The sequence below is a fragment of the Anser cygnoides genome, chromosome 1, assembly GCF_040182565.1.
Source record: "Anser cygnoides isolate HZ-2024a breed goose chromosome 1, Taihu_goose_T2T_genome, whole genome shotgun sequence".
Taxonomy (NCBI): domain Eukaryota; kingdom Metazoa; phylum Chordata; class Aves; order Anseriformes; family Anatidae; genus Anser; species Anser cygnoides.
Genome location: NC_089873.1, coordinates 60,257,787 through 60,284,445, shown reverse-complemented (window position 1 = coordinate 60,284,445; position 26,659 = coordinate 60,257,787). Strand labels below are relative to the sequence as shown.

General features: G+C 35.9%; 2 protein-coding genes across 6 annotated transcripts in view; one reads left to right on the top strand and one right to left on the bottom strand.

Annotated features, from left to right (window-relative positions):
* Window positions 1-1,932, top strand: part of PARPBP (PARP1 binding protein) — a 54,047-nt gene extending 52,115 nt beyond the window's left edge. For 2 of the 5 annotated variants that reach the window (XM_048048867.2, XM_048048930.2), the window contains exon 10: window positions 230-1,932. In XM_048048867.2, the coding sequence (XP_047904824.2) occupies window positions 230-564 (335 nt within the window). In that variant the 3' untranslated portion in view covers window positions 565-1,932. The remainder of the gene's footprint in view (window positions 1-229) is intronic. The other 3 variants (XM_048048805.2, XM_066997561.1, XM_048048723.2) reach the window with 3 other exon arrangements.
* On the bottom strand, window positions 1,220-2,275 carry PMCH (pro-melanin concentrating hormone). The gene is made up of 2 exons (XM_013180955.3): window positions 1,953-2,275; window positions 1,220-1,444 (listed from the first exon to the last, which is right to left on the bottom strand). Exons 1-2 carry the CDS (start codon window positions 2,196-2,198, stop codon window positions 1,220-1,222), a joined length of 471 nt encoding a protein of 156 aa, XP_013036409.2. The 5' UTR covers window positions 2,199-2,275.
* Between the last annotated feature and the right edge of the window lie 24,384 nt (window positions 2,276-26,659).

Genomic DNA, 26,659 nt, shown 5'->3' with positions numbered 1-26,659 from the left:
TTCCCTAATTCAGGTGCCATAACATATTTTTAGCAATATCATTTTAAAAAGTCAGTGTACTTAACACGTAGCAAATGTAACTGCAATGACCAGAATAGTTTTTCTTTGCTTTATAAAGCAATCATTTTGATTAAAAATCACTTGACAGTCCTCTGATAGAAAACATATGAATAATTCCAGGTAATATTTTTAATTTTTCACATATGTTTTTGATACTCTTATATGACAGAAGGTATGAATTCATGTCTTGACATACCAGTGCTTGGAACTATTTCTGAAAATGTTCATCAGAATAGAAATTATACAGAAATGGGAAAGCTGAGTTGTCGGCCAAGAAAAAAGAACTCCAGAAATGAACAGATGGATTTGAATAATGACAAAGTTATCTGTGATGAGGAAAGTGAACTATCTTTGCCAAAAAATGCTAAGAAACGTAAGACTTCAAACCATCCTCAGAAGAAATTGGACAGCAAAATTGATGGAAAAAGAAAGAACAACAAAACTGCAAGCAAGAATAAATTGATTGCTGGTCAGGCAAAATTAACTCAGTTTTTTCGACTGTAAGTTTTTATTTTGACATACGTGGTCTGTTGACTCTTTCAGAAGTTGTAAAATTTTGCAAGTGAAGGGTGAAAATCATGAATTGCTTCCCCTTATACTCAAATAAGTGAAAATAGCTTGTGTGTAATATTAGACAAATATTTACAAGTCTGGATTATGCAGAAGTCTTTTATTTTTTTTGATTACAGTACAGCAGTAGTTACAACTATGTTCTCTTTTTGGTAATGAATTATGTTTCCCTCTACATTGTGATGTAAAAGTATTTTAGATACATGTGTATAGCGACACTAAAGCACAATAACTTTTAATCATGTTAAATTCATAATAAAGTGTTTAATCTTTCTCAAAGAAGGTGGTGTAGGTCAGTCATTTTCAGACTTGCCAACAAGGTCGATAGACTCTTCCCAGCATACACCTGAGCACTACAGGAAAAATGTGGAAGTTTAAAACATCAGAGAACTAGGAGTCTTTATGGCCTCTGAAAATATTGTTAATTTAACAAATGCCTTTCATACACCCAACCAAATACAACAGAAGTAAACTGGAAATGTGGGATTTAATCAGCCCTAACAAATCCCAAATATCCCATGGATTTTCTAAATGAGTTGTTATCAAATGGCGTCAGAGACATTGCACTATACTAGAAAAATAATATGTGTTAAAAAATGAAAATACACTTACTGTCAAAATCTCTCCTTCCTATAGGGAATTTAGCTGAATTTTCTTCATCTGCAGTCTCTCTTTCCTGTACTGATTCAATATTCTGAATTTCAGTGTCAGCTGGAAAAGCCATGGCTCCCTTCAGTGCAAGATAAGGTAGTTGCTTCCTGCCCACATTGATTGGCATAGCATGATTTAAGAAATCATCTCTGGAGCCTGTGCCCTGTTTTAAGAGAAAAATAGAGTAACAGTTTGTCTTGAAAAAGATATAATCAGTTGTGTTGACTTTTTAAATTATCAATACAAGTATTTTATCATTCAACATAATATCTAAAAGCAAGTAATGACCGGCATTACGTCTTTGGCTGAAACAGTTTTATGGAAAAGTATACTTTAACATAATGTCTGTCATATTTGGTGAAGTTGGAAACCTGTTGCTGCATATAATGAGATACTGAAACATATGCTTTTTACCCACTAGTTTTGACTGCGTATGTATCTGCTAAAATCTGGTTTTATTTTATTATTTTTTTTAATTCAACCGCCCAGGTTATGCATTTAAAAACTTGGAATTAAGTACTTGCAGTGTCTTGAGTGTATTATGCTTAGCTGTTGTTTTTTTCTTATATTCACCAGGTTATTGCTTTAAATTATTGTATTTGTCTTATAAAGGGCTATAAAGAGAATTTCTGTTTTACACTTAATAAAAAAATTTAAAACTGAAAACTCACAAAAAACTTTGGGTTTCTGTCATCCTCTTCATCCAAAAAGCTTTCTTCAGCCTTATAATGCTTCAGCAAAGGTATAGCTCCTCTCTTTCCAGCTCTATCTCCATTTTGAAGAGTTTTTCCTAGATTGAATGTGGTTAGCAACATATCTTCATCTTCAACCTTTTGCAGAGATTTTGAAACTGAGAGTAGAAAACCTTGAGAAAAAAGAGAGAGAGAGAGTATTAACATATACGATGAGATACACATTCTTAGTTACTTAATGCTTGCATAGAAGTTAAGCAGTTTTCAAGTTCTAAGAAAGCTTTTCAGCTGTAAATTAACATGTTCTCCATCTGTGCCCACTTTATATATTTTACAGAGTGAATGGAAACTACTTCAATTGCTGATGAGTTCTTTTAAATGAGTCATATTAAGGAGTAACCTTTTGTATAAACCTTCTAATCCCATCTATTGTTTAGAACTACTTAAACTTTTCTTTAGTATGGGTAATTTGTTTCTTTGTATGTTTTTAGAACAGCACAGATTAGCTCCGTAGAGGGATCAGGGTAGCAAAGTTCACAGAAAACACGGATGTCCACTTGTAGTGTTTATAAAGCTTTACATCCATTTATGGCAATTAGAGAAAAGGAGCTAATTTACATAAGTAAGCAGGACTGTTGTAAAGGTGTGATTTATCATAGTTTTTGATCAAAAGCGATCTATTAAAGAGCTGGAAAACTTCAAATTTAACAATAACTTGGACTACTACTGTGTTGGAGCTGAAGTCATTAATTTGTCCATTATGTTTCATTATTCAAAGGGCTCATGTTAGAAATCTTCTTTAATACCTGAGTAATTGTCTGCATTTTCTTTCCAAAAATGGACATTTACCACCTACAAATATAGTCAGATACGCTTGCTAGAAAAGTAGAAAGAAGCTTCATTTTTAAATTTAAAAAGTCTTTGAAGTATATCTATTATTCTGTAGAAAGAAATGCAGGATTTTCTGTATAACATTTTTTGCTTCATCTGGAAAGCAAATGGGGCCAGCTCAAATTTAGCTAATCTCTTTATGTCAATGATTCAAGCTGCCTATTCATTGACTGTGTGCCTCTGAGTTTGTTCTCATCCCTTAAATTTGTGTTTATTTTAACCTTTAGGGTACTGCATAGAAGCTGCTATTCAAGGTAAACCACTAGGAAGTTGACCAACAAACTGAGCAGAAGGGGCACCATTTCCCCCTTGTTTTCATCCCTCACTCTCTGTTTTGCTTTTCATGCCTTTTCTCTGAACTGTCATACATTAGCAACATTTTTGTTTTATTAGCAAAAGTGATTTCTTGGACTGCTTCTCTTTTTTGTTGTTCTTGTTTTCTGATGGTCTTCTATCAGAAGTATCTACCAGTGATGTGGAGTGAAAGACAAAGTAAGACTGACCAGCCTACAACACATCAGTGGTAGCTGCAAACAAGTATACATTATGTCCTTTTACAAACATGAAAAATGAAACCTTCCGTTTATATGCCTGAGTGCCAGTCCACATATTTAGTTTCAGGCATGCTTTAAAACTACAACTGTCTCTTCTTACTCTTATTAAGAGTGTCCCAGGGAAGTTGTTGAAGTACAGCTTGGATGAGCAGACAGTGAAGTGGTTCTAAAACTAAGTGAATGGCTGAACCCAGAGGGTAGGTGTCAGTGGTGCAAAATGTAGCTGGAGTCCAGTAACAAGTGGAGTACCCCAGGAATGAATACTGGGTCCAGTCCTGTTTAACATCTTCATTAACAATGTGAACAATGGGTTAGAGTGCAGCCCCTCAGTAAATCTGCAGATAACACGAAAGAGAGTGGCTGACTCACCAGAGGAGCTGTGCAGCCAACCAGAGCGGCCTTGACAGGCTGGACAGGTGGGCTGACCAGAATCTCATGAAGTTCAACAAGGAGAAGTACAGAGTCCTGCACCTGGGGAGGAACAATCCCAGGCACTAGGACATGCTGGGGGCCACCCAGCTGGAGAGCAGTTCTGCAGAACAGGACTTAGGAGTCCTAGTGGACACTGCTGAACATAAGTCAGCAGTGTGCCCTTGCTGACAAGAAGGCTAAGGGTATTCTTGACTGCATTAGGCAAAGGAGTGGCAGCAGGTCAAGAGGTGATCCTTCCCCTCTGCTCAGAATTGGTGAGGCTGCACCTGGAGCACTGTGTCCCATTCTGGGCCACCCAGTACAAGAGACTTGGACGCAGATGGAAAGAGTCCAGTGGAGGTCCAGTAAAATGACTAAGGGATGGGAGCACATCTCTTAAGAGGAAAAGCTGAGAGAAATGTGACTCTTCAGCTTGGAGAAAAGGAGGCGTAGAGGGGAGGTCTCACCAACGTGTACAAATACTTGAAGGGAAGGTGCATAGAGGATGGAGTCAGACTTTTTTCAGTTGCCAGGATGAGGCAATGGGCACAAACTAGAACACAGGAGGCTCTGTCTGAACATCAGGAAGCACTTTACTGTGCAGATAAAGAACTTCTTTGCTGTGCAGGTGAGAGAGCACTGGCCCAGCTTGCCCAGGGAGGTTGTGGAGTCTCCCTCCTTGGAGATCTTCAAAAGCCATCTGAACCTGGTCCAGGGCCACCTACTCTAGGTGGCCCTGTGTGAGCCAGATGACGATGACCAGACGTCCTGGCCAACCTCAGCCATTCTGTGATTACCCTTAGGTAAATGTACATCTTAATGCCTGAAAACATAATCTTCATGCAGCTTTTTCCCACTGTTGCAAGAAATAACAAGGGAGTATAGAATAGAAAGAACTGTGTGAGTAGATAGAAAATAAATGAGTGAATTAAGCAATAGTGCCTTTTAAACAAAAAGGTAATTACCATCTAATTACGGAATACCTATGGTCTGGAGACTGGCTAGCTAGCATCTAGCCTGACACATTTTTGCAAGATTTGTGTACGCAAAGGCATCAGAGGCCTGGAATTTCTCCCATACTCATGCATGAATAATTTTCATGCATGAGCTTTTGAGCCTAATGCTTAGTATTAACTGTTGAGCAATAAATAAAACAGGTATATCTGATATAAAGCCAGATTTTTTTTTTAACAGTATCAGAATTGAAAAACTTTACTATGCAAGAAAGTTTTTAAACAAGCTTAAAAAATCATTTTACTGAATTTTAGAATAGCACAAAAATACAAGGACACCTTTGTTCATTATGCTACAGGGCTTACTCAAATTCTCTAAATCTCTAGACAATAAAAATGCAAAGAAAACTCTCTCACAAAAATAGTTATTTTAATATTTTTTCAGTCTTATTTGAGGAGCACCTCACTTTGGCCTAACAAATGGGCAACAGCTGGGGAATGCGCCATTGCATTTTATTACCTCACACAGTCAATAAGCCAGACCTAAGGGGGCATGAAGCTTCTTCAGCATTTTCGTATTTAGGAACACAATACATATACAAATGCCTACTAATTTTTAGGCACATTTATTTAAGAAGTAATTGGACTCTGAATGGTTTTGATTATAATGAGAGGTGTATTCATCATTGAGTCCTTTCTTAGGTTTCTTTGTACCTAATAAATTGGTGTAGTCTCTTGGGAAAAATTTGCCCATATGCTGTTTAACATTAATTGAACTGTTCTTTTCTCTGTTTAAAAACAGACAACCAAAAACTATTCCTCATCTTCCCCCAGCTAAGTTTCTTGTTCTGAAAGACCTTCTTCAAAACAGTTCATTGTTGATATGACGATATGTGTAACTGTTAAGGGACTTTCAATCAATCAGAAAAGTGGAAGGAAGAGATATTCCTCAAGTAGTATTGACTATTGGCTTCTTACTGCAGCAAAAAGCAAAAAGGAGTCATGATTGTGAGCATGCTGCATAAAAGCTACAGCACTAGTCAAATGTTGAATGGCAGAATTATAAATATTGGCTTGTTGATTACAGCAAATTTGAATAAGGTGGCTTTTTCTTTTTTTTTTTTTTTCATATTTTTTCTTTTATTCCTCCTGCTATTAGATTCAACATAAATCTGTAAGCATAGAAGCTTTTTGGTCTCATAACACAAGGAGCAACTTTGGACTTCAGAGTATAAAGGAAATACTTACATCCTTTTCTTAGTTTTATTAACCTCAGTCTGCCTTGAGATTAGTTTGCTATGTCTGCCAGGATGCCTGGTGTTTTGCAAGTCTTTTTAGACTATTTGGTTCTCTTCAGTCAACTGTACCTCATCAAGCAAACTGTAGTTTATATAGCCATCTTTGCACTTACGTTCTTATTCTGTAAAAAAAGTTTGAATTAGTCTGTTTTGATATACAAACCTGTATTTCTGAGAAAAGTCCCTACAGCACAAAATTATTGTGGGTGAGACACAGTTAATTTGTCTGAAACCAACCAACAGCAGGAGCTCCCTTATAAGCATAATAAAAGAGGCTGAGGAAGACTGCAGTCCCTTTTCTTTGCAGGGAGATGAGTAAATTTCAGCTAAGTAAAAACAGAAAAAAGCAGGAGGTGCAACTGAAATTCTGAACTGCCTTTGACTTCGTCATGTCTGGGAGAAGCCATGAGCCTGGCTATCTTGTGCAAGTCTACTAGAATTCCTGCAGTTTCTACTCTTCACCATTAACATTCATACAGTTTTGACAATGCTGAAATGCGTCACTTGTTTTGGATAACTAGCACTGAGACAGGAGAATTTCTTTAGAAGATTTGCCTCTTAAAAGTGCTGGACCAGTGCTCCTGGAACCATTAGTGGATCAAGCCCTGTAAAGGGCAGTGAGTACTGTTGCTCATATACAATGATCCTACGACTGACCATGGCTTGGATTTGAGAGCAGGAACACTTCCTCTACTTCCAAATTCATATGAAAGAAATTTGGTTAAGGTAAAAGAATTTTATTACCAGTATTGTCACAGGTCTTTTACTTGTCCATAAATTCTACTGAAGGTGTATTTATGTTCCATGCGCGCAACTACAAATTCTTTTAGTGAGCTGAATCCTCAGAGTCTGTTTGCATTGAGATGATATACTGCTCACATGGGGCTGTAAGATGAATGAACCCAACTCTGACACAAGTGCTTTTCACAGACCAGGTTTATAGTAAATCAACACTTTGTTAAAAAAAATAATCAAAACACTTGGCTCTTCGTTACCTGAATTTTTTATCAATAATATTAATTTGTGTTCTCTTTTACATTTCATTCCCGTTTAAAAATAATTTCATTTTCCTCTGTTTTTTTTTTCTTTTTTTTTTTCACCTACTAGTATTTTGTTATTATGGCAGAGTATAGGCCTCAGGTTTTAACAATCTTGTTTCTTGTGAAACAATAACATTGCATTGTGTGTCCACAAAGTATTTTTACAGTGCTTTGGACACGAGGTACATTCTTGAGATATGCTATTCTGTAAGTAATTCCTGAAATGAACACAAAGGTCAGAAGTATTTACAAGAAGCTGTGATGCCTAAAGAGAGCACAGAAATATTCTTATAAACTTTTCATATGTTAGGCTGAGTCACATACTTAAGGCATGGTTCTGGGTTTCTCCTGCTGGGTCTTTTGGTTTTGTTATTGTGAATTGAAATTCAATACCCACACAGAATCTACCTGGTATTTTTTCTGCTGTTCCCCATTCCGGTTGTTCATACTAACTATTCTGCTGTTTATTCCTGCCATTCACGTGCTACTAGCACATGGTGTCCAGAACCTTACAATATTTGTGATATCTTCATTACAGCTGTAGGTCATTATTCTAGTGCTTATGATTGTTATCCAATATCTAGGATTGGCATTATGTTTTAGTGATTACTGTATCCTTGCAAGACTTTCTCTTGAATATTATCTATATCAGCAATCTAGCCAAATTGTACCTGTTTATCTCAATTACAGTCAGGTCTTTTTCATCCCAAACATATGAACTTTGTATATGATGAAACATGACTCACAGGCTCTGAGAAAGAGGAGTTGCAGGCTGTTAATCATACAGGTTCTACATTGCATTACCTTTGTCTTCAGATGAGACTGTGCTACCACTGATATTCAAAAGTACAGCCAGATACTTATAAAAGTTTTCAAGAGTTACTGCACAGAATGGCAGTCACACTGGAGATTCCAATGGAAGCTGTCCAGGAGAAATCACATAAGTTTCTGGACATAGTATGCATCTCTATGCCAGCATGCCTTGTAATTCCCATAAATGAGGGCCTTGTGGAGTCAGCCAAATTACTCTGGCAGATGTCTGCATCCTTAATATTGACAATCCAGATGGGTGGATTATTGTTATCCTGTGTTTTCAGCAAGCTTTGAACAAGTTTATAAACAGTGGTGCTGGGATTGTTATGTGCAGGAGCAGTCCATTGGACGGGTGAACATTGTGGTCTACAAAGATCAATGCCACAAGATAAAAAAAATTACACAAAACTTTAGTTCAATAGAAGCAAAAACAATCTACTTTTAAATTGTCTTATTCTAGTTATGAATGAGTGTTGTTTTAATCAGGGATGTTTTTATGGAACTTAGAATTCTTGTTCTGAAAAAAATATCAAAAAATGATTTGCAATAATAAAGAATTGTGAAAGATTTGCCTTAGCAAGAGTTACATTTTGTAAGGTCTGGTTCATTTCTTGGCAAGAAATAAAAATGGTTAGCCTAGTATATCCCTGTGTTTAGCATTTCTTTGAACACCAAGAGTCATTTTGCCCAAAGGCAAGAAACATCAGTTGTCTTCTTTGGGAAATGTACTGCTGCACTTACCTTTGCCAGACATTATTGTTTCAATTTGGTCATTTATTTAGATGCCAAATTTTGAATAAAAGTACTGTTTGCAGCTCATACTACTTTGTCTCACCATTTTGGGAGATGCAGTCTGCCATTCACAGTTGAATCCTCATTGATTCATATTCAAAGAATAATTACCTGCTGACAGTATATCTGGTTCTCTGAGATGTTATCAGCATACATCCCATAACCTACTCTTTTTTTTTTTTTTTTTTTTTTCTGTCACTGCCTGCTGTAGACATTGAATTGTAAGTGACATTGAAAGGAGCAATGGTTCACTGCCCTTTTGGCTGTACATGTGTGTGTGAGGCAGATGAGTACACAGGGTACGAGTTTTTTTTTTTTTTTTTTTTAAGTGGAAGTGGTACATATACACAAAGAGTAGAACCAATGTAGGTTACAGCCTTATCTGTGTGACTCATTAATGCTTTGTCTGTACAGAATGTACATTCTCATTGGATGTATAACAATTTGCCAGTGTTGTTCTATTTGAGATCTGAACTCAATGATAGATTTTGCTCCACAGTCTGTTGAATCTTTGTTTACTGTATTGCACTTTAAACCAGCTTGTCATTCAAAATAACCTGCCTATTGCAAAAAATTATATATATGTACATATATAAAAATTTATACATTCAAAATTCAGCACTGTCTTAATATTAAATAGAAATAGTACAAGCTTATAATCTCATCTAGATGTCTGAGAAATGTTTTTCTTGATAAAAATGGAAGACAGAGATTACTTTTACTCCTTTCTTACCTCTTCTAGGTTTTTGAGAAATATTTTTCCTGGCCAAAATGCAAGGTGAAGATTACTTTTACCCATTGCTTACTCACAAACCTAATTCCAAATTTTTGGAAACTAGCATTTGAATATCAGAAATGATATCAAATGATATCAAATGATAATCATCATTTCAACCACCTCTAAAATAGCTCTCTGTTAGCTATGTTATTTATTTTTATGCAGATCAGACTCCAGCAGCGCTTAGTTGACTTACAGAAGTGAACACATGGCAGAACTATGTAGGAAAAGAGTTGAAAGTATATTTTAATAAATGGGGCTTACTCTCATTTAAACTTTTACGTGGAATCTGTTGTTCTTCAGTAGTTTCTCTTATCCTACTCCCTCTCTACTTTCTGTTGAGAATGTGAACACAAGAATGGAATATAGCTACAGGAAATACCTTTGACAGTCAGCGTAGAACAAATGGTTGTTTCTTCTTCTTCAGTGTCTCACAAATATGTAAAGTAAAGCAAGACCTGGTAAGAAAGGCTTCAGGAAACTAACTCTTTGGTCTAAATTTCTCTGACCTTTTCAAAGAATGAGATTGAGAGTTTTCTCCATATCCTGCCTTTTATGCATAAAGGAAGACTCATTATTCTAGCCTTATCAGAATTACTATGAATGCTAACAGTGATGGCATTAATAAGTTCAGCAGCAGCCTGATAAACAAGCAGGATTAGACCAGCAGTTCTGTTGTTCCATTAATAATGTTACAAGAGAAGGGAAATCCATTACATTTGAAAATTTACGTGTAAATGCAGCTTTTAAAGGAATGTGTTTCATTTCTTGAACATGTTCTTTGACATGCTATATTCTATTACATAGTTTTTCATGTGTCAATAATTTTTTCTTGAACTTTTTCTGTTCACCTACACTTGACTGAGCCAGTCATGAATTTGGAGACCGTCATCTCAATTATTTTTTAAGATAGTATAGTAATGTCATTTTATATAGAATGGAACACTTATCATTTTGAATAATCTGCAATATATATTTGATAATAAAGTAGATAAACTGGAAATTATTTTTGCTTCTGAATTACTACATACACATAACAGTGCTGTTAGAAAGTGTTACAGTCTTGAACTTCTAATAATTTAACAGAGTTCATGCTTAGAAGTTACTGTTTAATGAAAATTTAACCATTGGATATTTTTCTGAACTGCTAAGGTTGGATTCAGTTCAACTGGAAGCTGATTTGCAGTTTCTAAGATATGACTCACATACAGTCATGAGCAAGAATTGGTTGCCACTGCCTGTTGATTCAAAGATGCCATCTGTAATTGCAAACATTAATTTTAAATAAACATGATAGGCAGTTCCTGGCAGTCAGGTTTTAAGAACAGTCAGGTTTTAAGATAGGATTATGCTGTCAATTCTGTACACTTCTGCCAACTGGAAGGGCAGTACAGCAGTGCAGAAGCAGTCAGGAAGACATTTGGAGTGCATTAAAAATGATTTCTTAACATAGGTGACTGAGAAATGATGAAGGGTAGCATTGTGGTGGACATAACACCAATATTGTGGAACTGGATTTGAAGGTTTGAGTGGCCTTGGCAGCAGTGACCATGGAATGGTGGAGTACAAGATCCTGAAGACTGCAGGGCAAATAGGATCACAGCTTTTAATTTCAGAACAGCAGATGGGCTTGTTTAAGGTTCTGCTTGGAAGAAACCCATGGAATGAGGTCATGGAGAGACGAGAGGTCTAGGAGAGCTGGGCTACCTCCTCTAAGCTCAGGAGCACTTCATCAGAATGTGCAGAGAAAGTCAAGAGAAGATGGCAGGAGATTTGCATTGATCAACAAGGAGCTCCTGATACAACTTGAACATGAGTGAAATGGAAGAAGATCTGGGTGATCTGGGAGCGCTATAGAGATACTGTCTGAGCATATACAGCTGGGTTAGAAAAGGCAAAGTCCAAATGGAGTTGAATCTGGTGCGGGGTCTGAAGGGCAAAGATGTGTTTTATAAACTTATTAACAGCAAAAGGAAGACTTTGGAAGAAGGAAAAGGATCTAGGGTACTATAAGTATTATAGTACCCTATGCTATAGGGTATTATACATAATCACTCATTGAAAACTTGTCCTGTTAACAAATGCCTCTTTACATGAGTAGGTCAATGAACCTAGATATGAGAGTGCGACTGGAGCTCCATATTTGATTTTTTATGTAACCAAGTATCTTTAGTGTGAAAAGAAGCTTTGTTTTCTAAATTGTAAGGTGACGGAGCAGCTCATTCTCCAAACCATTTCCGAACATACTGAGAACAAGAAAATGGCTCACTTCTTGACCATTAGCAAAAGCATTTTTTTATTTAGTAGCTTTGCAGAAAAGCCTCTGCAACCCTGGTGGGTTGACTATAATAATGACTATAAGCAGGAATATGACCTTGTAAGAAAAAACAGCAATATCCCAGGCTGCATTAGGTAAAGCATTGTCCACAGGTCAAGGAAGTGAATCTTCCCTTCTCAGCAATTATGAGGCTACATCTAGAGTAGCGTATTGTATGAAGTTCCAGACTCTCCAGTACACGAACATACTGGAGCAAGTCCAGCAATGAGCCACAAGTATGCCTTAACGATTGGAGCATCTAACGAACAGGGAGAGGCTGAGATTGCTTGGGCTGTTTAGCCTTGTAAAGAGAATGTTAAAGAGGGATCTTATCGATGTGTATACATACAAGATAGAAGGTAGTAAGGAACACAGAGACAGACTCTTTTCAGTGGTATCCAGCAAAAGGAAAAGAGTCAAGGGACACAATATGATACATAAGAAATTCCACTTAAACATAAGAAATGAAATATCATGAAAGGGTGGTGATTATATAATGGAATCTGCTGCCCAAAAAGATTGTAGATTCTCCATTCTTGGAGGTACTCAAACCTGACAGAACAAGATCCTGAACAACATGCTGTAGTTGACCCTGCTTAGAGCAGGAGCTGGACTAAAAGATCTGCTGAGGTCCCATCCAACCTAAGCTATTCTGTGATTTATAATTCTGAATTCATTTTTACATCTCAGTGTAATTTTATGGTTCCTAAATTAAGTATAAAATTATCTTAACTTTCTTTTAATTCATAGATCCTACTCCAGCAGATGTATATTTAACTTGAATTGTCTATCTGATTTATTAGTTCACCTACCAAAGAATCTGGAATAATCAATAAAAATGCTTTCTCCAGGAAGCAATGAGTGGAAACAAGTTTAATAACATGACCTGTAAGTGTTCAGAGAGAGATGGTTTTCTTTCTGATCTTTTCTAATGAATTTTTTTCTTGTTCATTTCCTTAATGAAGAAATCTCTGAATTTAACACTTAGCATAAGTATTTTTAACCTGAAGTGATGAACTTGTTCTTTCTGTCTTGCAAGTCAAAAATATCTGCCATGCAACATCACTGTTTCTTGCACAAAAAACTTTTAATTGTTAACAACTTTTCTAAACACTGGCATTTGTGATGTCTGTTTCATACAGAGTTCTTATGACTTTTAATTCTAAAATGTAATTAATGTATTTTACATTGATGTACTTAATAAAGTCATAGACCATTTCACAAAATATGTTACTGGACTTTCAAATGTGAAAACTTTATGTTCATTGGTGGTAAGTAGTGGAGAGCCACATACACAGCTACAAATATGTAATGGTGAGTCAAAATATTCGTTGGTGGGAAGTGATGGAGAGCCATTTTTTTTGTTCATATTTAATGAATGTGCATAGGGTCATTAAGCAGTAAGAGAAACAGAAGTCAGAGAAAATACAGAAAATACAGAAAAGTCAACCTATGTGGAATAGTTCCACAGTTCTTGGCAATTTGGTACAAAGAATAGGACCTACTTGACTTCTGAATCTGACCTAATTTCTGATTTATGCATAATATATAACATTGGCTGAAAATGGAACATGTATGTTAGAGAAATCATGGATTAATATTTGAAGAACTATATGGTAAGATACAAAGATGTCTGGGGTAGATGCCAAGCTGTCCATTTGCCTCCTCAAATATATAAGTTCAAAGAAAAAAATGTTTCTTACAATTACAATATTTTCATAGTCTTTCTATAGTCTAGGTGTTTAAGAGCACTAGCATACTGGGCCCTATTTGTCACTCTCATTGCAGCATCATTTCTGATTACGTAATCTCTTGAATATTTTTGTAGATGAAGTCATAGATAATCTTAAAACCCAACAGTGTTTTGGTGTTAGAAAAATGTATCAATTGCAATCATCTGGATTTTTTCCTGTTGTTGAATTTTCTTTCATAAACAGACAAACATTTCTAGAATGGTAAGGAAATTGTTTATCATCAGCATACTAAAATGGGTACAAAAGCTAAATAGTTACATATGACATTGATTATATTAAACAAGATTGTCCCTGCAGTATTTGCCATATGATGATTGTGCAAAATCATGCTTCCGATGATGTACTTGATTGCAGTCCTTTAAGTATTTTTTAATTAGAAATAGGCAAGCTCTGCATTTTGCTAGGTATTGTCATTAGCTTTACATACTTCTGTGAGAGCTGTTATGCTTAATGAAAAATTGGTTTTAATTATCAAGAGAAGCTTACATAACATTTCCTCTCATTTTAAACACTGGCTGGTTACTTCTTGTAATCATTTAGAAATGGGGCTTGCTAAATCATAAACATTTTATCAACCAAAAGAGATCTCTGAACTAAAACTTATAATTAGTCTTAGATTTATACTCATTTTAGGAAACGAGAATTAGGCCATCAGATAATGAACAAAAATTGTGAAAGTGTAGTAAAATCGACAGAGGGCAGTTGTTATATCTGAAGTAATTGTTAATTATAGTTTTAAATATAGAGATAAGCCATTTATATTGATGATATATTCCATCATTTATTTTGGAAAGAATGATATACGTTGAACTCAGCTTGCAAATGAAAATGACATGTTTTGTTACCTCTGTGTATGTGCCTAGATATACAATAAATTGAAAACAAAATGGGTCTGTGTTGCACAGAAGTTTCATGTGTGGGAGCCAAATCAATGACATTTGTAAGTGGTGTTGATAAATATATTCTGCATATACCATCCGCTACAGTATGAGTGTTTTAAGAATTAAAAAGTCTGAATGCAACTTTCTACATTCCTTGGTCAGAAAAACAGACTATTTAGATACTCTTTGTCCAAAATTGCTCATAGGTAGAGCAGAGTGAATATAAATGCAGAACACTTCAGATATTGATCAGCAAAAGTTTTTCATTAAAGTTATGTGTGTAAACATACACTCAAATGAAAGCATAGTTTTCTTCTAAAGTGTGCTATCTTGGAGTGTTCTGTGACTTGGAAATAGGTCTCATAGAGATCTTTGTATTGGCTTGTTATTTCCAGCTTGGCCAGACAATGGAATATCTGATCTTACATGTTAAAATGTCACAAGTTTAAAGAAAAAAATGATATTGTTGGCATTAGACTGAATAGAAGTCAGACCAGTGTCTGAGTATTTGTTCTCTTCTTTTCTTTTTTTTTTTTTTTTTTTTTTGGGGGGGGGGAGGGGTGTGGGGGGGAATTCACATGGAGAAATGTAAATGTTTCTCTGTCAAGTTATTTATAATACTAATAACAATAAAAATGAAAGGCAGCTTGCTGAAATCCACAAATCCTAGGCATGTTAGTCTTGGCAAGAGGGTGACAAAAAGCAGATAATACTGTCAAAGGTCAGTGATAAATTTTGCTATATGAGATCACCTTTAAGTGTCTGGCAATATTGGATCTTGGAAAAAACTGCCTACTTTTATAAAAGATGAGGAAGACAGCCAGGTATGTATGTAAATATTAATCCTAACTGTGAGCACTCTGGTATGCAAAAGAGCAAAGGGATATGTGTGCTACCCTGTGCAGAATAACATATGTCTTTGGAGGCTTCCGAGGCAAAAGCCTAGAAGATCACTACAGCCAGCTGGCAAAGATGGAAAGTGTCAAGTCAATAGACGGTAAGACTGGTTTGCAATTTAGAGATGTTTGTAGGTCTTGCTGATGAGGAAAGGTTATGTTATGAAATAAATGTAGCTTTTTCCCTTTCAAGCTGATCATGCGATATATCCCATTTGTAAAAGAGTGCTTATATGTTTTGCTTGTATGAGTAAGAGTGATTCCTTTCATTACTGCTAAATTTTTAGGTTTATTTGTGGCTAGTAGTCCTTTCCTGATGTGACCCCTGCATGCTAGACAAAGGGAATTTTTCTCTATTTATCAATAGTACCCCTTACCTGCATTTCCTAACGTTATTCTTGCAGCTGAAAAGAAGACTGTGGCTTCTCTTTTCTTCATCTTCACAAAACTTATTTATTTGTGACCTTTTCCTATAAACATAATTTGTTTTTAAATAGTGTACCTTTCTTAAGGTGCATGGTCAGTCTGGAAATTAAAATCAACCATGTTTATTATCTACAGTATCAATGGATCTATATCTTGTTTAATCATATTTTGCTTATACAATGTATGAAAGGAATGCGAAGGAATCAACCTTGAGTTGAAATTGGAAGACAACTCTGGAATTTCATGGAAGATAGCTTTGTGCTTCAGCGAATAGGTGAGAAATTAGTTCTTTGTTTGGTAGGAAAGTTGCAGTTTAATCACAGGTTCATATAGGCACTGTTAGTAAATTATAAACGCGTTCATGTAAGTGTTCGAATTAGGAAGGAGATTCACTATGTAAATAATGAATCAGCTGCAATGCCTACAATAAAATTTAAAGAAAATACATGAAGAAATATTTTTTTCTCTGTTTTACTATCTAAAGCTTGGGTCAGCATGTTATATACAGTTTATAATATGCTTTAGACAGTCACAAAACTTTAATGAAAGATAATCCTTCTGGAGTCTTTTGTGAACTATATAAAGGTCTATATTAAGAGCAAGAAACTGCAACTGTACAGTAGTTTTCTAACAATCAAATTTAAGCAAGACTGACAGTATATATTCAGCATTGAAAAATGTATACTACTAACAAAAGAAATAACTGCATAGGTGATTAAGTTCATACACATATATTTGAGGATGTGATTAGAGACCAGTATTTGATCTTTGATAGCTAAAAATCTTTGGAGGGGAAGAAGACAAAAGAACCTATGTTTTTTAAACATAACAGAAACAGACAGTCCTCTATTTTTAATGGTTTCCATCTGCCATATGTCAGTATGCACGAGGTATTTATTATATTTGATTTTGTGTGTTTTTCGGGCATATACTTTCAAATGTTATGAACCATTCATTCATTTCTACAGCTTAATCTTTCTTTGCTATCTATTATCATTCCTCTAGTCCATTTCTGTATATTTTATGTGCAGAATTAGGGTTCTCTCACCAACACAATATCCTTGCATTTATCATAAAATGCGTTGTAGTTTTAAGGCTTCGTGATCATGTCTGGATTTTTTTTTTTTGTCTGTATGTGTGTGTGTCTCTGTATGTGTGCATGTAATAAAGCCTGTAGAATTCTCTAAATAATTGCTCTGTCTGTTCCAGTAACTTGCCATGTAGCTAGCATATTTCAAATTCACTTTCAGAAATTTCAAAATGCCAGTTAGATTCTTTTTAGGTGTAGACCAGTGGAGAAACATTGTTTTATTATTAATATTAATATCGTTGTTGTTGCCTGTGTACACTATACCTGGTTTTCAGTTTTAAGGAACAGAGGTGAAAAACATTAAGATAATTTTTAAAGGTCAATTTAAATGAAGATACAAAGAGAGTTGCAAGGATAATTTTGACACACACAAAAAAGTTAGGAAATTATAGAACATATTTTATTCTTTGTTAATGCATTTGCTTGCCCCTCAACTTATTTTCAGTCCTTGAAAATATTCTGAGTTTGCAACAGTGTGGAGAATTTGGCCTTCTAAAATCATGAGGCAGTGAGTAGTAATCCAACTGTGGCAGTTTAAGTTATAAATGGAAATGTTTGAGAGATGAGCTGGAGCTGAAGTTAGCTATTAAGACAAACTTTGAGCTATATCCTATAATCTCACCCTTTTAAGCATCACTTGCCTGATATGTAATGGTGATTCGGGATCTGGGTGAGGTAAATAACATACTTGAATTAGTGTAATTTATTCATGGGTTTCATCTGTCACTTCGAGAAAGAAATGTGTTAGTCAAGCATGTAATAAGAGAGTTCAAATAAAGCCTGTCTGAAGCTTTCACAGGTATACAATTACCACATTTTAACTAGAACAGTTGTTAAAGTGTGACCCCTCATGTAAAATACACATATATATACAGCCATAAAAATACTTTTTAGTTAAGAATTTATTCTGTGGAAATATGTTTGTGCTAAGTGCTTCTGAATGTGAGAGACTGCTGGTAGTGGGGATGCTATTCATGGAAGATGTGACAAAGCCCTGCTGCAAATGAGACTTGGTAAATAATCACATTTGCTTCATCCTCTTTTGTAGAATAAAAAGAAAAGTGGATTGGTATCAACAGAGTACTTAGCCCCATTTCTAGTTTAAAAATGTTGACATTATAGGAAATGATTAACTCAGGCAACTCGTGTTTTGCAGCACTGGACCCATGCTACTGCCCTGGGTTATGATTACACTGTTCTATTGCCATCAATGCTCCTCCAATGTTTTAATGCCACTGAATATCTGCTCATCAACTGCTGTTGCATAACTGGCACAGGTAGTACACTGTAATAGGATGGCCAGTAACATTACAACAGCTCTTTCCCAATTCCAGTTCGGTGATTTCATGTGTAATCAGGGAAATTTGCTAAGATGATGGTATTAGATGGCATTTAATTTTACCCCAAATGTGAAAACTGTTAGTGTAATTCAACTATAATATAACCCTACATTGATTAAAAAACAAACACAAAAACAAGCAAAAAGGTTCTTTAGAAGTATTCTGGGGAACAAGTACTTCTCTCTGATATACATCATCCTACTCAGTTCTTAGTTGTATATCAGGCTAGTTCAAGAAACTGATGGGAAGTAAGCATTTGCCCAGGAAATTTTGCATGTACCTCACTAGACCTAGGTAATTGTTCTACCTGTAGATTATTCACTGAGAAACATACTTGTGGCCTAACATTGTATCTGAATAGAAGCTGCATTTATTACCCTAACCCTGTCTGATCTAGAAATATGGGGGAGGAAATTCATGAACTGATAATAATGGTCAATAGTCTGATAATTTGTATGCAATTTATAGTTGACATTATATCTTTCAGTTTTCACTGAGTGAAAATAATGCAGCTGATCATGGCTCTTGTGAACATCCTTTCCTATTGTCCCCTTAAGATCATTATATATAATATAGTGAGATGAAACAAACTTTGAGTTAACTGAGCACAAGAAGGATGTTCCACAAGAAATTCACTCTCTTCTCATACAAAAATAGAATGTTAAGATTTATGACATTCACCTGAATATTTTTAGCTGACTTCTTATGGAAATAAGATTTAGGCAGCCACACAATGTGTAGATTTTGTAGGAGTGTATTGTTAGCTTTTGCTTCTCTGCCACTTTCAACCAAATTTGTTCAGGGAGTAGAGGAGAGGTAGGGACGTTCCTATCAATTTCATTAAAGTAAGTAGCTAGACGAAGAGAGACCCATTAAGTTTCCTAACTGAAGGACAAGTTTCTGTCTGAGCTTACACTTTTTTAGACTGCAGGGAATGAATGTGAATGAGAGTTTCACCTACAGGAAAAGCTTCCACTGAAGCTCGTAATGATTACATAAATTTGAAGCAAACTAAGTGTCATTAGTTCCAATAATCATGAAACTATTTCTTTAGGTTGAAACTGAATACTAGTTCATGCAGCACAGTTTAGAAAAAATGAGCGCAAGGTGGAGATATAATCCTGTCATGGAAAATGAGTTCTGCAAGCTGAGTGCATTCATGTGTTGGGGTTCAGGGCTGCCCTGCCCTATGGGTTTTTCTCTAGAAAAGCCTGTTTTCTTTCCTGCAGACTTTCTTGAATCTCCTCTGTGCATTCTCTAGGCTAAACAGTCACAGCTATCTCAGCTTTTCCACATATACTCCCGTTCCTTAATCATCTTATTGGCCCTTTGTTGGACTCTCTCCAGTATGCCAGTGTGTCTCTGTTGTACTACGGAGCTCAGAACTGGACACAATACTCCAGATCCATCCTCACCAGTGCTGAGTAGAGGCAAAGATCACTTCGGCCTGCTGGCAGCACTCCTCCTAATGCTTCCCCGGAGACAATTAGCCTTCTTTGTGGCAAGGCCACATTGCTGGTGCATGTTCAACTTGCTCTCCACCAGGAGACACAGGTCCTTATTTGCAAAACTACTTTCAGGCTGTCAACACCCAGCATGGAGTGCATTCCTCACCAGGTACAGGGCTTTGCATTCCCCTTGTGTTGAACTCAGTGAGATTCCTGTCAGCCCATTTCTCCAGCCTGTCAAGTTCCCTTTGAATGGCCGTGCAATCCTCTGGTGTATCACCTATTCCTTCCAGTTTTGTGTCATGAGCAGAGCTGCTGAGGGTACATTCTGCCCCATCATCCAGATCATTAATGAAGATGTTGAAGAGAACTGCACCCAGTATTGATCCCTGGGGTACAAGGCTGTTTACTGGCCTCAAATTGGACTTTGTACCATTGCTCACCACCTTCTGGGCCCATCTATTCATCCAGTTTTCAATCCACCTTACAGACTGCTCATCCAGTCAATACATCAGCAGCGAGGATCTTATGGGATCCTTACTAAGTCTAAGTAGACGTTATCTACTGCTGTCCCTTCCTCTATGAAGCCAGTCTTTTCACCTCAGGCTTGTCAAACATGACTTCCTTCTGATTAATCCATGCTGACTACTCCTGATAACTTTCTCTTTGTTCACATGCCCAGAATTTGTTTCCAGGATTCGTTGTTCCATCACCTTCCCAGGCACAGAAGTAGTAAGTTTCCAGGATCTTCTTTCCTGCCCTTTTCGAAGATAAGTGATTTTGATTTCCTACAGTCCTTAGCCACCTATCCTATTTGTCACGACCATTCACAGATTATTGAGAGTGACCTTAAAATGTCATCAGCCAGCTCCCTCAGCACATGGGTACTGTGTGGTCCCTGTGAGATTCTGTGTGGGCCCTGTGAATCCTGTGAGGGCCCATGACTTATGTATGGCCCGTTTGTTGTATTCTCTAATATGATACTCTGCCACCAAAACTAAGTTTTCCATGCCTCTGCACTACCAGTTGCTCTGCCTCCACTGCTGTAACCATCCTCACAGGGCATTTGCCACCACCCATGAGTCAATACAGAGACAGAGCACTTGCCGCTTTTCTTATTCAGCAGTATCTAAAGCCATCTGGGTGGCCTTCACTTCTGCCATCACTACTGCCTTCCTCCTCCTATACTTTTCCACAATATGACAGGACCCATAAGTGAACAGGGCATATTGCTTCTCATTCTCTGGTAATTAATTATACTGTGTGCCCTCTTGAGCATGCATCACCTCCTCCTCTGGCAATATTCTGAAATCCTTGTCTTCTGGCCAGTCCATGATCAGTTCCAAGAGTCCTGGGTAACTGGGGTTTCCTATTCAAGCCCGTTGTGTGACACTATGTCACCTATTAACCTTTCTCAAACTAAATGGTTGGGTTTCTACAGTTCAGTCTAATGTAAAATCTTGAATTTACTGCATAAATTACATAGTTAATTGTCATAATATAGCCTGCAAAACAATAATTCAACCTCCTTTACTCTAAGCAAAGTAAAACTTAACTTACACCATAATTCATACTGAGATTATAAACTTAAAGAATTCTTACATTTTGTATATTTCATTGTTATGCTGTTATTTTTGTTTAGTAGCACATATGGGTTTAATATATTGACAACTTTGAGCCTGAAAATTCAAATGTGTTTTGCTGTTGCTCACATTTAGGTATATTATAAAACAGCAAAGTCCTAAAAATAATAGAAAATGTCGAAAAAAAAAAAAGTGTGTGTGGGTGGGGGTGGTATTGGTGGTGATGGTGGATTTTTACTGTTGTGTTGATACTTGTTCAAATAAAAAGAAAGTATGTTAACTCTGTGAAGTAGTGTACCATATGCAAGAGTGCCAATGTTTTCCAAATGTTACATCATACCTATTCAGCATGACAGTAGGTGAATAGCTGAATGAAATAAAACTTTGATTGCCATTATTTTAGACTTATGAGGAAGGATGTTTATGGTACTCCTGGAAATGCTGCATTGAATTGCATATATATTCCAGATTTATATTGGTCTAAGAGAAGTCATTAGCAATTTGCATTTTGAGAGCAGTGTTGGTACAATATGATGTTCTGAGTCACCAAAAGTTTAGTGACATAACAAGTTACAGCCTGAGGGAAAAAATATAGTTTGCCGAGACTATTGCATCTGAATTAGTATATTATGATCAGAGCCTTGAATTGACTTTTTATGTTTTGTTTTTCAACATATAAATTTAGTGTGGGTAAAAAAAGGTACTGACTGAGACTTTTGAAATTATTCCTCTCTATCCTTGAACAGACACCAATAATAGGAAAGGCTGCTATAAATCACTGCTGCTGGGTGACCTTGTCTTCTAAAACTAACAAAATTAAAGCCCATCATAGATTTTATAGATACGGTGGTATTAATATCATTGAGTCCATATATTTGTTGATGCTTTTGTATTGTATAATCATGCTATACAGTGGTACTGCTTATAGTTTTGTTACTTCACATTTTACACCAATAATTGACTAATGTGATATTTTTCATAAGCATAAAAAGTTTCATAAGCATTTAATGGAGGGAGAATATACGTTCGGATACCTTTATTTAATTATTTTATTTATTTCTTTATTTCTGGAAAGATCACATGGCTGGAGGACAGACAGAAACACCTAACATTCAGGTATAGAAATGAGAACTTATAGGATCAACTGATATAGCTGCCAAAAGGAGACAAGAAGATAACTTTGTAAACTGCTGGGAGGTCCCAACACCCGGTCAAGCCAGCCTTAACATAAACAGTTTGAAAGACAAACACACAAACACAACAGCAAAAACAAAACCACTTACAAGAATTTATATTATTCTAACATCTTGTACAACCTTTTGATGTGCTGGTTTCATTTAATAATATTTTTAATTGGTTAAAACACCAAAAACGAACAAAATCATAAAACCCTCAGAAATGCAATCCTTACTAAAGCAACCTCAATCAGTGTACATTGGGAAAGCCAGAGCTGTTTAAACATAAATTTAGACTGGATCTAAATTGGGCTCCAAATCTGTGTGAGTGCTTAATTGTAGTGCAAAAATATGTCTTTGGAACTTGTTTATTAAACGCACAGCACTTGGAAGCATAAACTGTGTCTGGCTATTTTGTAGTTAGTAGAATAACCTTATTCTTTTCTTGGAATTTTCTGGATTTCTCTCTGAGTGTGATGCAAAAACACTGGAAAAGATTGCAGAGGAGGGCTATAGAATTACCATCACTGACAACCTCTAAGTCAGTCATGGCTATATACATAAATGTATCTTATTGTTGCTTGCTATTACTTTATTGAAATAAGTTTCTAAACCCATGATTTTAAATTGTTTTCAACCGGAGACATTGCTGTCTCTTTTCTGGATGAATGCATAGTTTTGGCAATTCATTAATAAATAATATACTTAGTGGCCCAAATAATCAAAACAACAGTTGTTAGAACATGCACCCAGCTACCAAATTTAGTTTCTTGCATTATTTCATTATTCTGATCCGTTATGTCCTTCTTTGTTTAATTTAAGAATACATACCATAGAGGCCCAAATCTGTCCCATAATAAACTTTCCTAAGCACCTTTCCTAATCAATAAAAGTGTAAGAATCAGCTAAAGGAGTAAACAATTCCAGACATGGTAAGAGTGACTTATATAGAGAGAAAACATAGTTTGATTGAAATGTTGGTTAATTAATTAATTAATTTATTTGTTAAAAATGTAGTAGAAAACTTGTGGTTGAAGGAAGTATTTTAGAAAATCTTCAAACAGAGCATCATAAGAGAAAACCTGCCTTTGACAGATTTTTCTTCCAGAGTTATTGTGTGGAACTTTGTCAGCAACCTGGGTAATTCTTTTTCTTTATTGCTGCTGAGAGTTACCTAGCTTCTGCTGGATGATCTGTTCTGGCTGGAGGCAGGGCGACTGTCATGGGGACAAGTGGAGGGCAGGCTCTTCCCTCGAAGTACATTTGAGAAAGAATCCCATGAAAAAGCTAATTAAATAACAGAAAGCAGGTAAATGGTTTAAAAATCTGGGTTCACCTTTTAACCAGCTATTTTACTTTTAGACTTTAGGAAGTAGTCCACTTCCTGGGCAGTGAACAAGGGCAGCCAGCAAGATGGATTTCATGTTTTGAAATCCTTTAGCTAGTGGTATGTGTAGATGCCAAGATAGAGTTTTCCTCAGTGCAGCAAAATTACTTAAGGTCACTAAAGTTTTACTGCACTTCTTATGCCATGAGCAGATGGAAAAAAGGTTGTCAGGAAAAGTGGACCTTAAGGTCAAGTGAGTGCTTTCAAAGACTTCCTAGTGCAAACTGATGTCTGAGTACAGTCCTTACAGCTAAGAGGTGGAAGGAAGTTGTAAGACCTTAAATCTGCCTCAATCTGGTAAGATATGTATCACGGCTGGCGGTGCCTTTGGTCTTGGTAATAATGAATGGATACCTGCAGACCCAGCAAAACTGGTCTTATTTGGGAAGCTTATGTAATATCACCTTTCCAAAACCTGTCATATACAGCACAGAGAAGAGATATTTGTCTTAGTTAGAGAGCACAGTTGTTGTCTGGCATTTCAGCGCAAAAGGTCTCTGACATCTTTACCTGGTGGCAGATGTAGTGGATTGAGAGTTAAGCGAAACTGCCCCAGCAGTGAGTTCAGGAAGATCAAAAAATTGAATCTTTCTTTCCTTTCTTTCCTTCTTTCTTTCCTTCCTTCCTTCCTTCCTTCCTTCCTTCCTTCCTTCCTTCCTTCCTTCCTTCCTTCCTTCCTTCCTTCCTTCCTTCCTTCCTTCCTTCCTTCCTTCCTTCCTTCCTTCCTTCCTTCCTTCCTTCCTTCTTTCTTCTTTCTTTTTCTTTCTTTCTTTTTCTTTCTTTCTTTTTTTCTTTCTTTCTTTCTTTCTTTCTTTCTTTCTTTCTTTTCTTTCTTTCTTTCTTTCTTTCTTTCTTTCTTTCTTTCTTTCTTTCTTTCTTTCTTTCTCTTTTTCTTTCTTTCTCTTTTTCTTCTCTTTCTTTCTTTCTTTCTTTCTTTCTCTTTCTCTTTCTCTTCTCTTCTTTCTCTTTCTCTTTCTCTTTCTCTTTCTCTTTCTCTTTCTCTTTCTCTTTCTCTTTCTCTTTCTCTTTCTCTTTCTCTTTCTCTTTCTCTTTCTCTTTCTCTTTCTCTTTTCTCTTTCTCTTTCTCTTTCTCTTTCTCTTTCTCTTTCTCTTTCTCTTTCTCTTTCTCTTTCTCTTTCTCTTTCTCTTTCTCTTTCTCTTTCTCTTTCTCTTTCTCTTTCTCTTTCTCTTTCTCTTTCTCTTTCTCTTTCTCTTTCTCTTTTTCTTTCTCTTTCTCTTTCTCTTTCTCTTTCTCTTTCTCTTTCTCTTTCTCTTCTCTCTCTTTCTCTTTCTCTCTCTTTCTCTTTCTCTTTCTCTTTCTCTTTCTCTTTCTCTTTCTCTTTCTCTTTCTCTTTCTCTTTCTCTTTCTCTTTCTCTTTCTCTTTCTCTTTCTCTTTCTCTTTCTCTTTCTTTCTCTCTCTTTTTTCTCTCTTTCTCTCTCTTTTTTCTCTCTTTCTCTCTCTCTTTCTCTCTTTCACTCTTTCTTTCTCTTTCTTTCTTTCTTTCTTTCTCTCTCTCTCCCTTCCTTCCTTTTTTTTAATTTTTATTATTATTATTATTATTTTTTGATTTAGCACTCAAGTATTAACTAGAATTGCATTTTGGATTTTAATAAGATTTAAAGACTATCTGATTTCAGGATGTCAGTAATCTCAAAACTGCTGTTTTTGACAGTGTTGGAAAATTGTTGCTTTTCCCTTTTAACCTGCTTGATTCTTCTTAAAAAAAATTATACCCAGTGATTATATTGTTCAGTCGTGCTGCCTTTCCCATCCGTTTTGAGTAATATTAACTATGTTAAATATATGTTCAGAAATGAAAAATTTTAATTTGTTTTAACTATGTTTGGAAACATGTTTCATCATTCCAAGTTTATATGTTCTAGATTTCTTCAAAGAATTGTCACATAAAACAGCTGCATAAATTCCTGTCTGCATGCTTATTATCATTGTACAAAGGAGAAGAATTTTGAAAGCCTCCTTGAACGAGTTTATTTCAGTATAATTTACCTCCTTCTTAAAAGTTGTGTTACTATCAGTGTTAGTATTTTTATATAGATTAAATTTGACTCTGAGATTCAATCCTGAAATGGCTTATTTCTCCTAAGATGTGTCAACATTCTCTATTTCCTCCAAGATTAGTAGATATTTATTCAGTGCCACGTCAAATTAAGTTCTTAGTCAAGACCAGCAAAAACTCATGTAAGAATGCCTTTTTTATTTTTTTTTTCACTCCTCCAGTGGAAAAGTGAATTCTTGACTAATAATTGATTGGTATTTGTTTGGTGTTGATACTTTCTATGCAGCAGGAAATATAAGTTTTCAATCAAATATATATTTTAAGTAAAACTGATGATCCTGTTAGAAGTGAGGAAGTTAGCTTTATTGAAAAGTAAGACCTGTAGCTGTCACTGGAAGTTTGCGTCAAGCAGCAGAAGTTGAGGAAATAAAATGACTTTAGTAAATTAACTTAAATTTAAGAAATATGTACTTGGATGTTTTCTGATTTCAATTCCTATTTCCTTCTAGCTAACTGAAAGCTTTACATAATTTCCAATAACACATGAGATTCAGCTCATATTGTTTGGCCCTTAGCTGGATTTCTTCTAATTTCTTTTCAGTATTAGTCAGAAACCCTGTAGGCTTTTTAAGAGATTTGCAATCTGTACTAGTCGTATTATACAGAACAAGAGGAAGAGTCTGTGCTTGGTCTTCTGTTTAACAGGAAGACTGTCTTCAACAGAAGTGCTCCACTGCTATCGCTTCTGCAACATATCATTACAATCAGTATCATTTGTTCCATGCTTTTTCAGCATCTGTGAAGCAGCAGCTGGTTAATGCTTTCTTCACCATCAAAGTG